The sequence below is a fragment of the Muscardinus avellanarius genome, assembly GCF_963383645.1.
Source record: "Muscardinus avellanarius genome assembly, chromosome: 2".
In the NCBI taxonomy this organism is placed as follows: Eukaryota; Metazoa; Chordata; class Mammalia; order Rodentia; family Gliridae; genus Muscardinus; species Muscardinus avellanarius.
In genome coordinates, this window is record NC_137787.1 from 190590689 (window position 1) to 190608294 (window position 17606).

At 45.2% G+C, this 17606-nt stretch overlaps 1 protein-coding gene across 1 annotated transcript in view; it reads left to right on the forward strand.

Moving 5' to 3' along the window:
* Positions 1-2549: 2549 nt before the first annotated feature.
* Positions 2550-17606, forward strand: part of TM9SF2 (transmembrane 9 superfamily member 2) — a gene marked incomplete at both ends in the record, with an annotated part of 48665 nt that continues 33608 nt past the window's right edge. The window contains 3 exon segments of the mRNA XM_080689526.1: positions 2550-2703; positions 2706-2908; positions 16651-16718. Coding sequence (XP_080545652.1) covers positions 2550-2703; positions 2706-2908; positions 16651-16718 — 425 coding nt within the window.

Sequence of the window (17606 nt, forward strand, 5' to 3'; positions counted from 1 at the left end):
TAGGATGTAGAGGCCAGGCCCACTCTTGGAAGTTTACTTATAAACGGGGGAATGAGACAATGAACAAATAAACAGAATCATTCTAGATAGTGTTAAACACTGGGCTGCCCGCGTTTGAGCAGAAGGGTGAAATTTCAGGTTGTCAGGATTTTGTAAGATCGCTCTTGGCAGAAGTGGAAGCTGTGGAAGAGTGGAATTGAGATGGATTTAAAAAAAAAATAGGTGAACAAAAGGAACTGTTGACATTTCTTTGCAAAGGAAAACTCAGCGAAGAAGTCCGTGAGAAAAGTCGTTCTGGCGAAATAGATTAGTGTGGTATGGTTATTGCAGAAGTTCAGGGGAACTAAGATTTTGGCGTGGAAACTACTGAAAGGATTTAGTCTATAGTTCAGCAGTCCCGCGAACGGTGCTTGCTGAAAGGATGGGCATAGGGAATGAGGATTTTAGGATGTCTCAGCTTTGGGGTCTGAGAAGCAGGTGAGCAGCAATGCCATTTCCTGAGGTAGGGAAAACGGGGGGGGGGGGGGAGTAGGGTGGGGTCGAGGCAGCGTGAAAACAGAGTGAAAAGAGAGAAACGGCATGGTGTCAGAGGTCCATAATCCCAGTTACTCAAGAAGCCGAGGTAAGGGGAACTTCCATTTAAGACCAGCCTGAGCAATTTAATGAAGCTGTCTCGAAGTAAAAAGGACTGAAGATGCAGTTTAGTGGAAGAGTGCTTTCCTAGCGCTCCCTAAGCCCTAGGTTCGATTCCTGGTAAGGGGGAGAGAGGATTATATTGAACAAAAAATGTTAATGAGCCATGCCAGGCGCTGCAGGCTTGTGATCCTAGCTCTTGGAAGGCTGAGCCAGGAGGATCCGGTTCCTGGACAGCCTCAGCTACTTAGTGAGCCTCAGCTACTTTTGAGACCCTGTTTCAAAATAAAGACTATGAAACAGGGCTCGGGGTGTAGCTCAGAAGCAAAATGTCCCTGGGTTCCATCCCCAGAACTGCAAAAAAAAAAAAAAAAAAGTTAATGTTTCTTCTTTTTCTCTGTAGAGAACAGCTGCTTCCTCGTTTTATTTAAAGTCTTCATAACTTCCAAGTACAGAATATTACAAATTCTTTTTCCCAGCCCGAAGTCCAATATGTCGATTTAGTCGAGGGGGAGGTGCATGAAGGTGAAGCCACCTAGTTAATGCTTTTCTGCCCAGGCCCCTACTACATTGATTTTTGTTATCAAAATGATCACCTTCCTCTGGGCCAAACAATGTATTTCATACATTTTTTCCCAACAGTCATAATGAAATGGATTTTTTCACTGTTTTCTATTTTTTAGTTCTTCTTTGATAAAGGGTTTCAAAATCACATAACTAGACAGTGGTGCCCCAAAGCTGGTGCTTTCATTCAGTGAAAACTACCTTTGCAAGTGAGGCTTTTATTTTTCACTGTATTAGTTATCCCACAATATAGATAATGGCTCTTCACCCTTTTTTTTTTTTAACTATTACTAGATTTCTTTATAAATTTTGTGAACGTTATAAATCTTCCCTAAGGAAATCATGCAAACAGTTACAATTGAATTGAGATATGAGTTCATGGGCTTCAAACTCCTTGGACTTGTGTATTTTTCTGAACTCGCCCATTCTTGAATTCTGAGCAGGAGGTACTTCCCACTTCCCGGTTATGAATCCTTGTTTTGTACTCAAAGATAATGCACCTTTCCTAAGTATTCCTTTGAACTCTATTGAATTGGCTTTTGTTTTTACCCAGAAGTAAATTTCTCCTTGAAAAACAGTAAAACAAAAAACATCAAAAAGAAAAACCCAAACACACACACACACGTGCAAATACTTCTGCGCACTTACACGCACGCCACATCAGTGGGAGAGCGGCAGGAACATGCTCACGGGTAACCATACCACACTAATCTATTTCGCCAGAACGACTTTTCTCACGGACTTCTTCGCTGAGTTTTCCTTTGCAAAGAAATGTCAACAGTTCCTTTTGTTCACCTATTTTTTTTTTAAATCCATCTCAATTCCACTCTTCCTTAAAGAGTTCTGTGCACACACACATTTACTGTCCCACCCAGAACTTACGGCCGTGCCGGATGCTTGGAAACTATCCATGCAGCTACTTTTGAGTAGCTGTCTATTTGAGGACTCGCGGCTAGTTCCTCCCCATTTGCTTCCTAATCCTAGGCCCTGAATTTTATTCCTTGCCAACTCTGCCTCCACCAGCCAAGTACTTTCTGGAGCACCAGCTCTGTAACAGGAGCTGGGGTGCCGCAAGCCACGTGGGAAGAAAGCCCTGGGATGTTTCTGGGAAATCATTAAGACAGGGCAGCAAACAGCGAGCGCTGGGCAAGCGCGCCTCCCCGCCGCGCCCCACTGAGGGGGGCTCCAGCCTGGAATCTGGAATCCGAACTTGAGCCGGAACAACTCTCCCGCAGCCACCCAGTCCGCGCCCGGAAAACCCGGAACGCGGATCTCCTGCACCCTCCGCGCTCCCGGAAGCTCCTCGCTGCGCTTGCGGCGCTCTCACTGAGCATGTGCAAACGAGCCTGCGCATGCTCCGTCGGGGGCCGCCTGGGTTTCTGTTGCAGGGCCCGCGGTGTCTCCCAGCGCAACCGGAACTAGCCGTCGCGGGGCCTGCCTCCTTCATCTCCGGCGGCCTGGTCCAGGTCTCCGAGCCACCCCGTCCCTCCTCCCCTCTTCGCCCCTCGGGCTCGGTGGCCCTTTCCCCGAAGCAGCCGTCATGAACGCGACGCAGCCGCCGTCGTCTCCATCGCGGTGGCCGCGGCTGCTGCTGCTGTCGCTGCTGCTCCTGGGGGCCGCCCCGGGCCCGCGGCGGGGCCGCGCCTTCTACCTGCCCGGCCTGGCGCCCGTCAACTTCTGCGACGAGGAGAAGAAGAGCGACGAGTGCAAGGTGGGCGAGGCCCGCGGGCCCCGGGGGCACTGTCGGGCCGGGAAGTGCCGGGGCCCGGGGTGGCGCGGGCCCGGCTTTCGGGGGAGGTCCGGGAGCGACCCTGCCTGTAGGGCAGGTTCTGGACGTCTCAGGCTGCCCCTCCCGTGGCGTGCCCGGAGCGCCAACAGCGCGTCCAGATACCCTGGGACCGGGCTCCGCGGAGCGCCCTTGGAGCCGGGCATCAGGCCTCCCGGCCGCGGAGCTGGATGGCACGAGGGTGCCGCTCACAGCCCGGGTCCTGCTCGCCCAGGAAGTGGGGCCCGCTCGCTCCCTGCATGGGGTTCCTCCCAGCCTAGTGATAACTTCCAGCAACTTTTAACTTCATTGCTTCCGGTTCGGTTGCACTTTCCTGCAACTCCTAGTTGGTTATGGGATACTGTTCTTTCGAGGACTTTGATATCTCGAACTTTATGAGTAAACACTTGATTCCTTGTGCGGTGTATCACCCAGAGCCTCATAAATTGCGTTGATAAAAGAGTTGTGATGGTTGAGTGTTTACTGCCCTTTAAGTACAAACAAAATATTTTATGTACAAAAAATATACATATATAAAATCCCACTATTAACCTGAGGTTGTTTTAAACACTTAAAAGAGGACAGGAGAAACTGGCCTAGAAACCGTTGGCCTCTGAGGACATTCACGTTCAAGGGTTTCCGTTTAACTGCTAGTAAAAGAGGCATAAGTAACCTTTTAGGCTACTTAGCGTAGCCCTTCACAGTGTGCACACTTTTATTTCGTTAAGTTACTAAAACTTACCAATTGGAGGATAAGCATTTCTTTGAAGCCATTAATAGTTTTAACAATTCAGATAATCATTCAGACAACTTTCACCGTCTGTAAATAGGCTATTTATCAAGTTTGATTTTTTTTTAAGCTGGCGTTTATTACTGCTAGCTTTACTGTAGCTGTGTATTTTGAGCTTATTTTAGGGCACTAGAGAAGCTATTAAACTTTTCATTGCAGTTTGCAGTTTCGGCTTGTCAGCTGTCCTGAATTGACAGGTCTGTTAAAAAAAAAAACCAAAACTATGTCTTTGAAAATGCCTAAGGATACATAAAGTTACACAAGTCAACAGCACTCAGCACTTAACTCTCATTCATAGCTTGGAGTACAAGAAGCCCTCCCCTTTCTGAGCGTTCTGACCAAAAGAATGTGTGTTCCAAGTGGAAGGGAAAGCTAGCCTTGCAAGTTGTACTGGCTTTTGTTTGTTTGTTTGTGGTATTAAAACTTGAACCCAGTAGGACTTTGCCTCGGAGCTACATGCCTGGCCCTTTTGATAATTTTTATTTTGAGACACAGTCTTGCTAAGTTGCCCAGGCTGGCTTGAATTTGCAGTCCTCCTGTCTCAGCTTCCTGAGGAGCTGGGATTATAGGTGTGCACCACTGGGCCTGACAATCACAGAGTTTTGTTTTCTTTCCCCATTCAATAAGTGGAATCCAGCCTTTGCAACATAGTATTTGGTCTTCAAATTAATTTTCTTGTGTGTGGTACTGGAGATTGAGTTTAGGGGCATTCTACCTCAGAGCTACACCCCCAGCATTATTTTATTTTTTAGTTTGCAACAAGGTCTCCTAAGTTGTGGAGGGTCTCCCTAAATTGGTGAGGCTGTCCTCAAACTTGTAATCCTTCTGTCTCAGCCTCCCAAGTGCTGGGATTACAAGTGTGTGCCACTAGGCCCAACTTTTAAATTTAATTTTAACCTCAATTGTATATTGTATTTCTAGTTCCTCAAAGATTAAATATATTCCCTGCCCTCTAGGAACCCCAAAGAGAGAGACACAAGCTTTTTAAATCTGATATATAAGCTCTAAAACACAAATAAGAAAACCTTTATGGGGAGCCAGGTGTGGTGGCACACGCTTTTAATCCTAGTACTTGGGAGGCTGAGACAGGAGAATTGCAGATTCGAGGATAGCCTCTGGAAGTAGTGAGAATCTCATCAACCTAATGAAACCCTGTTTCAAAATTAAAAAAAGAAAAAAAAAGAAAAAACCTCTGTGCTTTGGAGTCTTCAAAGCAAGCTGCAGAGGAAATGTGAGATGGTCCTCTTGTCGCAGCCTCCCGAGTACTGGGGTTACTGGCATGTGCTACCACACCTGGCTTTTTAGTTATTCCTTAGTTAATTTGGGATGTCTTTTGAGTTTGTATTTTCAATAGGTATAAAACAGGTGAGACCTTATATATATTTGGGTTTTTATCTTTGTTACCATTCGTTCTGCATCTTGACCAATAGAAACAACCCTTAGAAGTATAGGATGTACTCTAGCACCTTTTACCTACAGTAACAGGTGTAGAATTTTTGAAGTAAACTTCATGTTTCTTCTGCTCTCAACAAGATGCTATAAATAACAGTAAACAATTCAAGTTCTTATTACTTCAGCCAGGGCAGTGACATTAGTTTATTCTCATCCACTCTCTATTTTTTAAGAAGGGTAGTCTTGCAGCAGGGTTGGTAGCACATGCCTGTTTCGGGGAGGCAGAGTCAAGCGGATGGCAGGTTTGAAGATCGCAACTTAGCGAAACCCTGTTTCAAAATTAAAAGGGCTGGGGCTGTGCATGGTGACTCCTACTTAGAATCCCAGTACTTGGGAAGATGAGACAGGAGGCTCACAGGCTCAGGCCAGCCTCAATTACTTGGTGAGGCCTTCCTCAACTTAGTAAAACCGTGTTTCAAAATAAAGAATAAAAAATAGAGCTGGAGGTGTAGTTTGGTGGTAGAATGCCCCTGGGTTCAATCTTGTTTTGGACCAGAACAAGGGAAAAAAAAAAAAGTAGGTCTAATTTATAGTGCCCTTACCTAAATGATACTTTGTTTCTCCATAGTATTTTATTTTTGTCAACTTAATAGCTATATGATGATAACTAAACTATTTTAATGCATTGGTCTGTTATTGCGGTCTGTATTTTTTTTTCATTTGTCTTATTTTGTTAGTTTTTGAAATCATAATAATGAACAATTAGGCTATGGAATTCCTTTTCTGTAGCATCTGCTTTTCTCTCTCTTTTTGTTTTATTTTGTGTGTGTGTTTGGTACTGGGGATTGAACCTAGGGGCATTCTTTGTCCCCGTCCTTTTTATTTTTGTTTTGAAACGGGTTCTGGCTATGTTGCTGAGAGCCTTGCTGTTGCTGAGACAGGGCTTGAATTTGTGATCTCTCTGTCTCAGCCTCCAAGTACTAGGATTGCAGACGTGCACCACCGCATCCAGCTCTTCTTTTTTAAAAATGAAGGCACACCATGTGACTGCCGTGAGCGAGTAAGCCCTTAGCTGAAGTGACCAGATCTCCCCAGGTGACCGCACTCCTCGGTCTGAAGGCTCTTTCGGTTCGCTGCTGCGTGCCCCTTATGGCCGGGCCTCGGGTGTGCACCGTCGGCTCATCGCTGACATTAGTGAGCACTTCATCTCTGCTGCTCTCAACTCTCAAGTAGCTGTTGGCTTATCAGCAGGAATTCAGACCTAAGAACTAAAAATAGCACTAGCGCTCCCACACACCTGCGCTTGTCTTACTGTGTGATGTATAGATCATGTTCTTGGATGAAAGGTTTCAAGGTTTTTTCTGTGCTCTAAGGAAAAATGACCAAATATGCCCCCTAGTGGTCAACAACAACAACAACAACAACAAGTGAATGAGCTTAACAATATTAAATTCATTAAATTGTTTGTGGCTAGAGGAGGGGTACTGGGGATTGAACCCAGGGTTTCTCTGCCACTGAGCTACATCTGAGACCTTTTTGTTTACTTTCTAACTATTTCCCCCTTTGTAGTTCAAGATACACTCTCAGCCCCTTTGGGTTTTTTTTTTGTTGTTGTTGTTTGTTTGTTTGTTTGTTTGTTAACAAAGTCTGGTTAGGTCGCCGAGAGTCTCGCTATGTTGAGGCTGTCCTTGAACCTGAGATCCTCCTATCTCAGCCTCCCAAGGACTGGGATTAGAGGTGTGCACCACCACGCTCAGCTCCCAGACCTTTCTATTCTGAGACAAGGCCTCCTTAAGTTGCCTAGGCGGTCAAGTTGTGATTCTTCTGCCTTAACTTCCCAAGTAGCTGGGATTGCAAACATGTGCCACCAAGCCTGGCTTAGTTTAGTAACTTTTTGATAAAATGAAAACGTAGAGTCATGCTTTTAACCTTACTTGGTAGTTATTTTTAGTTAGTTAGTTTGTTTTGGTGGTACTGGGGTTCCTGGAAACCCTTCTACCTCTGGGCTACACTCCCAGACCTATTATATATATATTTTTTGGAAACAGGGTCTCTTAAGCCAGCACACTGGCTTCGAACCTGCGCCATCCTCCTGTCTCCGCCTCCCAAGCGCGAGGATTACAAACGTGTGCCACCACACCCGGCTTAGGTATTTTTTAATATAAATCATGTCTTTTATTTTGGGAACAGTTTCCTTCAAATATAGAATGAGGTGGGGGTTATTTGTTTCTTTTTTTATAGTACTCAGGATTGAAGCCAAAGGGGTTCTACTACTGAGGTATATCCCTAGCCCTTTTAATTTTTTATTTTTATTCTTCTTTTGAATGTGTGGCACTGGAGATTGAACCCAGAGGCATTCTACCTTGTGCTATATCCCCAGCCCTGTTTTTATTTTTTATTTTGAAACAAAATCTCACTAAGTTTCAGAGAACCCCTCTAAGTAGCTGAGGCTAGCCACAAACTTGCCATCGTCCTGTTGGGCCCTGTACTGGGATTAGAGGCATGTAGGAAAGTATCCAATTTAAGACTCACTCTTAAACATGGCTCTGAACAGGTGTGGAATGGATGTGTCTATACCTGTTTTAGTTTGGAAGTAGAAGATTTTGAAGTATTAAAGAAAGTACGTAATTTAAATGTGAACTTATTGGTACAGGTGATAAATATTTTTATTGATACTTAGTTTCATGCCCTCATGGTTTTATGTAGAATAAAAACATTGATTCTTAGCTTCTAGAAATTTGCCAATTGTGGTTGATATTATTACAAATCAGAACTGGCATAAAAGTCACTTTAATCATAATAAATACACATTCTAACAATTGTTCTTCCAGAGGTGTGTGATTTAGCACCTGAAACAAAATCACACCCCTGTGCTCCACACCTCATTTGTCTGTGTCCTCTCAGCCTTGAGCACAGTTTTCCAAACCTCTAGCCCCTATTCTTGCAGCTTTCTTTCTTCATGCTCTCAGTAAGTTTTATGCTTAATTGTAGCTACTACCTTCCATGTGCTCACAAGACTGTTCTCTGTTGCCATCGAAATTAACTATCTGTGGGAAGCTCTGAGCATCTGTGAAGTATTTTCATCCTTTGCTCCTCTTATCTTTCAAACCTATTTATTGCTTTTCACTAAAAATAATGATAAAGACTACAATTTACCTGGGTGTGGTAGCACATACCTATAATCCCAATATTTGGATTGCAGGTTTGAGACCAGCCTCAGCAATTTAGTGAGACCTTTCTCTCTTTCTCTTTCTCTCTTTCTTTCTGTTCCTGGAAACCCTTCTACCTCTGGGCTACACTCCCAGATACACACACACGCCACCCCCCCCATATATATATATATATATATTTTTTTTTTTTTTTTTTTGGAAACAGGGTCTCTTAAGCCAGCGTGGCTGGCTTCGAACCTTCACAGTCCTCCTATCTCTGCCTTCCAAGCACGGGGATTACAAACGTGCGCCACCACGCCCGGCGAGGCCCTGTTTCCAATTGAAAAAAATTGAAAGAGCTGGGAGTCTTGGTTGCTGGGAGGTGGAATGCCCCTCAGTTCACTTTCAGTATGGCCCCCGTACAGTTCGTGTATTCCAGGGCCCGAGTGCCTTGGTTCATATTCATGACACCTCAGTGATTTCAGATGGGGAAAGGGAAGCTCAGTAAGATTTAGTAACTGCCTCAGGTATCCGTGCGTAGCTGGCAAGAGTGAAGCCAGGATGCAAAACCCCCTGCTTTCCCTGTGCCACTCCGGGGTGCTGTGTGCCTGCCTCTACACACTCAGCTGCCGGGCCGCCGCCTCTGGCTCTCTTAGTGAGCCCTGACCACCTACCATCCAAGGCCTCAAGAATTAATGCAGTGGGTGATCAGACAAAGCTGAGTGTGTATGCATGTAATTTTTTTTTTTTTTTTTTTTTTTTTACTTTTAAAATTTATTTTGTTTTTTGCAGACCTGGGAATTGAACCTAGGGGCATTCTACCTCTGAGCTACACTCCCAGCCCTGTTTTTTATTCTTTATTTTGAAACAGGGCCTTACTAAGTTGCTAAGGCTGACAGTGGACTTGGAATTCTCCTGTCTCAGCCTCCCAAGTGCTGGGATTACAGGTATGTGCACCATACCTGGGTTATTCTTTGTATTTGAAAGAGGGTCTCACTAGGTTACCGAGAGTCTTGCTAACTGCTGAGGCTGGTGACTCAGCCACCAAGTACTGGTATTACAGTCGTGCCCCACCACACCTGGCTCATAATTATTCTTCAATGTTCAAATTCTTACAATTAAAGAGTGAAGGCAAGTGTTACAGAGTAGACAAACCGAGTACTCAAGGCGTGTTTGATTATTTCAGTGAACAATAGCAGTAGGCCCACAGCTTAGTGGTGATATCAATGAAAAAGTAACTTCCATAGAAGCAGGTGTGGAAAGTGCCAGAACAGACTAGAAGGGAGGAAAGCGGAGGGATGAAAACAGCCAAAATTAAGAGTGACGGCGGCCACAGCCGAGGTTGCTCACAGTTGTTTCTGCAGTGCAGATTTTTAAGCCCGTCTCATTAATTGAGGTGGAACAAGTACTCTCTGGCTCATTAGGTCACTGTGAGGTTGTGCTTCATTTTTACCTTCTTTGTCCTTGATCACTGGCCACAGGGAGAGTAGTGGATGAACACAAGCAGTGGCCCCATGAAACACTAGATAGCTGCACGGTGGGGGGAGAAGGGCCTTCCACAGAATCCCTGCGGTTGGTTGTCCATGTACGAATAGCCTTTATTGAGACGTAGTCCAGTTTCTTTAAGGCAACACACAGTAACAGCTCACGTACTAACCACTTCCTGCAGCTGGCCGTGGACCGGCTTCTGCATGCGCATTGCGTTTCAGTCCTCAGAGTTATTGCGTGCCCAAGAGCAGTATGTGTTGAGAACAGACCTAGGACCTGAAGGGAACACAGCAGTCTGGTACTGTGTTGTCTCCAGACTAAAGTCACGTTCCCTGTCATGTGTGAAAATTAGCTTTGTTTTCAGGTGAAAGATTGCTGAGAAGTTTTACAGTTTGGTAAACTTTTTCGTTGATAGACCTTGGTAATTATAGACATCCTTAAAATCACAAAGCAAGGCTAAAACGTGTCGATGAAGTGGCATTGTTAATACTCTTGTTAGGACTTGAGGCTACTTTGGCAGATCAGGAAAACTTGACAGATAAGGTAAATTAATGGGTATTAGATGATATTAGATAAAATATCAACTGTAAGATGGACAAAACGAATAAGGTGCACACATAAGAAGATGGGGATAGCTTTAAACAAAATGGATATGAATGAATATTCCTGGTAAAAACAAAGCAAAACAAAAAAATGGGGAGCCGGGCATGGTGGCCCACACTTGTAATCTCAGCATTTGGGAGCCTGAGACAGGATAGCTGGTTCAAGGACAGCCTCAGCCACTTAGTGAGGCTTTCAGCAACTTAATGAGACCCTGTTTCAAAATAAAGAAGAAAAAATAGGGCTGGGGTTGTACTCGAAGTAGACTGCCCCTGGGTTCCTCCCCGGTACCATTAAAAAAAATGGGGGAAGAAGAAAAGTTTTGTGAAAGCTGAGTGTGGTCATGCCTGAATCCAAGGGCGAGGGTTATAGCTCAGAGGTAGAACTCCCTGGGTTGAATCCACAGTATCGAGAGAGAAGAAGAAAGAGGGAAGGAGGAAAGGAAAGGGCCATGAAAACCCCATTTGGTAATGGACTAAAATGGAATCAGTGTAGTAATAATTGGTATAAATAATGCTAAGTAATATGAACAGAAGACTTGGTGGTTTGGGGAAGAAAAATTTTCCTGGCCTTCGGAGTTATTCAGAGATTTACTGTAGTTTTAGAGGGAGCTGACGAATTTGATTCTAAGGTTGTTTTTATAAAGGTCAAGTTAGAATTGAAAGGAACCATTGGGGGTTAGGGAGGGGGTGTCAGATAATCCATGGGCATGGTCACTTTGCAGACTTCTGGGTGCTTGTGGGGCTCGATCAGGTTTTTAATTTAACAGAATACACATGCAGTGTTTTAACTGTCCAGTACTATTTTTTGGAAGCTCTCAAAGTGTTTTGAGAGAGCAAAAAGTAGTAAGTTACTTTGGTCATGGACAAATTCAAAAAGAACATCTGAAAGGAAATAACATATATTTGAGGTATGAGCTCTTAGCCATTAGTAACAGCATTTAGGGGAGAAATGAAGAATGTCATTGAAGAATTTATACTTAGGAACAGACAGGTTCCTAAGAACAGACAGAACACAACACCACCATTCTGTACGCATGAAACTCTGGTGTCTAACCGTGAATTTCGCTGTAGTTCTGGATGGGAATTTCGCTGTAGTTCTGGATGGCATGCCTGTTAAGAAGATAAGAGCCAGCCAGACATGGCGATTCCTCTAATCCCAGTACTTGGGAGGCTGAGACAGGAGGATCGCAGGTTTGAGGCCAGCTTCAGCAAGTTGCGAAGCCCTTGACAACTTAAACCCTTTTTCAAAAATAAATAAATAAATGAGCAAGCAAACAAGCTGGGCATGGTGGTGCACACTTGTAATCCCAGAACTTGGGAGGCTGAGACAGGAGGATCACAGGTTCAAGGACAGCCTCAGCAATTTAGTGAGACTCTGTTTCAAAATAAAAAATTAAAAGGGCTGGAATGTAGCTCCTGGCCAGGATGAGGCTGGCCTCAGATCTTTAAACCATGTACTTTGTACTATACCTTCTGAGGTTAAAGAATATTGAAAAATATCTAGACTGGGCGTGGTGGCGCATGCTTGTAATCCCAGCGCTTGGGAGGCTGAGACAGGAAGATCGCACAGGTTTGAAGCCAGCCTCAGCTGCTTAGTGAGGCTCTCAGCAACTCAGTGAGATCCTGTTTCCAAATAAAATATAAAATAGCGCTGAGGTGTATCCCAGATGTAGAAAACTCCTGGTTCCACCCCCCAGTACCATTGAAGAAAAAAACTAAAAAGCAGGGCTTCCAGGATGGGCCAGGAATCCCCAGTACTACACAGTAAACAAACAAACGTTCTTGTAAATAAAAATAGGTCTAGGGGTGTAGCTCAGACGTAGAATGCCTCTGGGGTTCAATCCCAGTACGAAAAAAGAAAGACATGAGAGTTGCTTAAGGTCCTAAGAAACAGCTGGCACGATCAAGAAGATAAAAGATTGACACCTGTCAATTTCTTTTAATGATGCTGGGATTAAATCCAACCCTGTTTTTGTTTATTTTTTATTCTTTATTTTGAAACAGTATCTCACTAAGTTGCAGAGGGCCTCACTAAGTAGCTGAGTCTGGACATGAACCTGGATCCTCCTGTCTCAGCCTCCCAAGTACTGGGATTACAAGCGTGCGTCACCACGCCCAGCTGGCTTCAGATCTGTGAACCATGTGCTTTGTATTAAATCATCTGAGATGGCAATTTAAAGAATACTGAAAAATGCTTAGACATCCAGCTTCATGTCTGATTTTATAGGGCTCTCAAGTAAGAATTGTTTTTACATTGTTAAGTAGTTGGGCAAAAAGAATATTGTTTAGTGATGAGTGAAAATTACATGGAAATCAAATGTCGGAGCCTTCTTGGGCCGAGCCGTGCTCGCTTGCTGCAGTCCGCTCAGGGCTGCTGTCGCTCTGCAGGGGCCGGCATAGCACGTCCCGGCCCTACGTGGGACGTTGGCTGATCCCTGGGATAGACCAATACAGTGATTTGTTCCTGAAAGAATAGCAGGGCACAGTGCCTAGAGTAAGATGCGTGAAGAGATTGTCGATGAGGGACTATGCGGCATGCTGTTCTTCCAGTTACTGTGCTGCCCAGTTCAGAAGCCATCAGCCTCCTTGAACTATTTAAACGTATTTGTTTATTCTATAGTACTGGGATTGAACTGGGAGCATTCTGCCTCAGAGCTTCATCCCTAATCCTATTTTTTCTTCATTTGAAACAAAGTCTCACTAAGTTGCAAAGAGCCTAAGTAACTGAGGCTGGCCTCAAGCCTACGATCCTCCTGTCTCTGCTTCCCAAGCACTGGGATTACAAGTGTGTGCCATCATGCCTGGCTGAAAATGTAACTTTACTATGGAAGTATGTGTTAACTATTTAAATTTAACTAAAAATTTAAAATTCAGTCCTTCACCTGATCACATCCAGGTGCCCAATACATTCTTAAGCGCCCAGAAGCTGCCTGTGGCCAGAGCCCGCTGTATTTGCCAATGCAGATAAGAACATTTCCATCCTTGCCTGAAATTCCACGGACGTACTGCTGCCTGGTAGTAAATGCTGCCATAGACTTTGTGCCAGGGACTGATCTTGAAGCTTCCCCACACCTGCTTGACACAGGCATTGAAAGCACAGGGCAGTGAGGACATTTACCCACGGTCAGAATTGGGATCCAGCCGAGCCAGTGAGGCCGGCATCACAGCCTGCCGTGAGGCATAGCCTGTGCTGGGAGCTCCGAGGCCAGTATCGGAGCCGGCCAAGGGGTTAGGCCGGTGCTGGGGCCAGTGAGGCCGGCATCAGAGCCTGCCATAAGGCAAGGCCGGTACTGGGGCCTCCAAGGCCAGGATAAAAGCCTGCCGAGGGGTTAGGCTGGTGCTGGGGCCAGCAAGGCTGGCATCGGAGCCTGCCGTGAGGCATGGCCGGTGCTGGGGCCTCCGAGGCCAGGATCGGAGCCTGCTGAGGGGTTAGGCCGGTGCTGGGGCCAGCGAGGCCAACACCGGAGCCTGCCGTGAGGCAAGGCTGGTACTGGGGCCTCCGAGGCCGGGATTGGAGCCTGCCGAGGGGTTAGGCCGATGCTGGGGCCAGTGAGGCCGGCATTGGAGCCTGCCGTGAGGCAAGGCCGGTACTGGGACCTCCGAGGCCAGGATAAGAGCCTGCTGAGGGGTTAGGCCGGTGCTGGGGTCAGCGAGGCTGGCATCGGAGCCTGCCGAGAGGCAAGGCCGGTACTGGGGCCTCCGAGGCCAGGATAAGAGCCTGCCGAGGGGTTAGGCCGGTGCTGGGGCCAGCGAGGCCGGCATTGGAGCCTGCCGTGAGGCAAGGCCGGTACTGGGGCCTCCGAGGCCAGGATAACAACCTGCCGAAGGGCTAGACCGGTGCTGGGGCCAGCGAGGCTGGCATCGGAGCCTGCCGTGAGGTGAGGCCAGCATCGGAGCCTGCCGTGAGACATGGACAGTGCTGGGGCCTCCTAGGCCGGTAACGGAACCTGCCGAGGGGTTAGGCCGGTGCTGGGGCCAACGAGGCCAGCATCGGAGCCTGCCGTGAGGCTAGGCCGGTGCTGGGGCCTCCGAGGCCGGGATTGGAATCTTGCCAAGGGGTTAGACCGGTGCAGGGGCCAATGGCCAGCATCGGAGCCTGGCGTGAGGCAAGTTCACTCCTGCGGCCTCCAAGGCTGGGACCAAAGCCAGCTTAGGGGTTAGACCGGTGCAGGGGCCAGCGAGACCAGAACTGGGGCCTCCCATGAGGCAAGGCCGCTGCTTGAGCCAGCAAGGTCTGGACCAGTCCACTGAGTAGCCAGGCCAGTACTGGGACCATCAAGAGTGGGATCGGTACTTGCAACGCAGCATGCACAGAGAAATATCGCAGAAAATATAAATCAGACGCTTCTCTTAATCAGCAATACCTAGGAGGAAAAGGGCAACAGGAAGAGGTTGAGCTATAGAAAGGACCCTATAGTGAAGCAACTAATGTGACCAATCAGAGGGTATGTAATACTGGAGGACGGAGCCTCTTTAAAACGCAGGAGGTACATAAACAAATGTATCAAAGTAAATCACCAAAGAAGCTGGGATGGAGGGAGGGGGAGGGAATGGGATGGGGGCTGGAGGAGGGCTAATTGGATGATGTGTGCTTGTATATACTCTCAAGTCTTGTACTCCAATGTGATTGATATATGACTACAATGCACCAATTTAAAAAATAAATTAATAAAAAAATAAAAATAAAAAAATAAAAAAATTGGGATCCAGCCCAGGCGGCCCACCCTGCTTCTGAGAACAAGGGCGGGAATGAAGATTGAACCTAATCACAGCAAAAGGGACCTTGCTGTGTGGCGGCAGTGTGGGTCTAGGGATTGTGGAATTGAAATTAGAGAAAGTGTACAGAATATAATAGCTCCTTTCCTTCCTCAGAAATGTCAAGATGAGAAGCTGGCTTAGCTTTATAGGGATCGCTCCGTCTTCATTAAGATGTGTTAAATAGACCGTTTGAATTCTGATGTATCTTCATAGCAGTGTTGACCCCTTCTAATTAGTGAAAATTATTTTGGCAGACTAAGCCATCAACTGGGAATTTTGCCTTCACAGTAGTTACATATATTTGTGTTAATTATCCAAGGAGATTGTAATGCTGTAATGTCATGTCCCATCATCTTTTTAGCTAAAATGACCAAGGATCCAGGAGGTACAGTTAAAGTATTCGTGTTGGAGGCGGTGTTGCCATTGAGTTACTATTTCATTTGAATAGAATTGTAGGGATTGCATATGAAACTGTATACAAAACAGTTCATGATAAATCATGAATATTGGATGAGCATCTTAATGGGTGAGCTCTGTAGTATAGGTTTTACCTGTTCTGCATATCATTGGTGTGTGTGTGTTTAAAACAAATACATAGTGCCTCTTGTGTCAGGCACTATTCAAAGTACTTTATAAATGCTAGCAGTTAACTAGATGTGGTGGCGCAGGTATACTAGGTGGTATGCCAAGGATCACAGGCTCAAGGACAGCCTCAGCAATTAAGTGAGGTCATCAGCAACCTAGTGAGACTCTGTTTCCAAATAAGAAATAAAATCAGCCTGGGGATGTAGCTTGGAGGTAGAATGCCCCTGGGTTCCATCCCCAGTACCAAAAAAAAGTCTAGCACTTAAACCACATCTCTATAAGATAAAAGCTATTATCCTCAATTTGCAGATAAACAGAAGCAGCCACAAGGAAATAGACATGTAAAGGTAGCACTGGGATTGGAACCCAGGTGATCTGGCCCCATAATCTACATTCTTGCCGGCCATGTTTTGCTGCTTTTCCAATGGCAGTGAACTTACTCTTGTTCTAGTTATATACCAGATATCTAGTCTGGTATTACAAGCGTGAGCCACCATGCCCAGCTATTTTGTTGTATTTTAAATACACATATCAACTCAGTGAATGGGTGTGTGTGTGTGTGTGTGTGTGTGTGTGTGTGTGTGTTACCAGGAATGGAACCCAGGGGCATTCTGTCTCCAAGCTACACCCTAGCCCTATTTTTAATTATTTATTTTGAAACAGTGTCTCACTGAGTTGTATAGCGCCTCACTAAGTAGTAGCTGAGGCTGTCCATGAACTGTGATCCTCCTGTCTCAGCCTCCCGAATGCTGGGATTTCAAGCGTGCATCACCATGCCCGGGTCAGTGAATGGATTTATAATGGAATAGGATAAAGTATATAGAATATTATAAAGTCGCCCATTTAAGCATATCCGAAGTTCTAAATTCTAAGTGTGACTTAAGTCTATCTCTAGTTGTTTATATTTTGTTTTCTTATTTGCAGGCTGAAATAGAACTATTTGTAAACAGACTTGACTCAGTGGAATCTGTCCTTCCTTATGAATATACAGCGTAAGTTTTTACACTTGGTTTCTGTATATGAATTTATGTGATACATCAGAATTTTGTGCATTTAGAACTTTATTTTTTCTGCTGTTAAAAAAGTAAGTTTGTATACATTTAAGAAATGTTTAGAGGCTGAGCATGGTGGTGCACGCTTGTAATCCTTGCACTTGGGAGGCTGAGACAGGAGGATCACACAGGTTCGAAGCCAGTCTCAGCAACTTAGTGAGACCCTGTTTCCAAATAAAATATAAAATAGGTCTGGGAGTATAGCCCAGAGGTAGAAAAGTCCCCGGGTTCAGCCCCCAGTACCACGAAATAAATAAATAAATAAATAAATAAATAAATAAATAAATAAATGTATAGAGCCTGAATATATTTTTTAAAGATATTTTTTCTGAGCCAGGTGTGGTGCTATGTGCTTGTAATCTCAGTTCTTGGGAGGCTGAGACAGGAGAATCGAAGGTTTGAGCCCTCAGCTACTTAAGGCCCTCTGCAACTTAGTGAGACCCTATATTAAAATAAAGACTAAAAAGTAGGGCTGGGGTTGTAGCTCAGAGGTAAAATGCCTCTGGGCTCAATCCCAGTAACCCCCCCCCAAAAAAAATAAGGTAGACTTAAAATGTGGTCATATTTCTTTCGAATGCAGCAGACAACTAAAACAATGGGTTCCCTTTTTTATCTGACTATACAAAAAGCCATTTTATCTTTTAATACTAACCCCCCTCCTTTTTGCAGTATGAGGATTGAACCCAGGGGCATTCTACCTCTGAGTTATACCCCCAGCCCTATTTTTTATCATTTATTTATTTATTTATTTTTGGTGGTACTGGGGTTCCTGGAAACCCTTCTACCTCCAGGCTACACTCCCAGACACCTATTTTTATAATTTTTTTA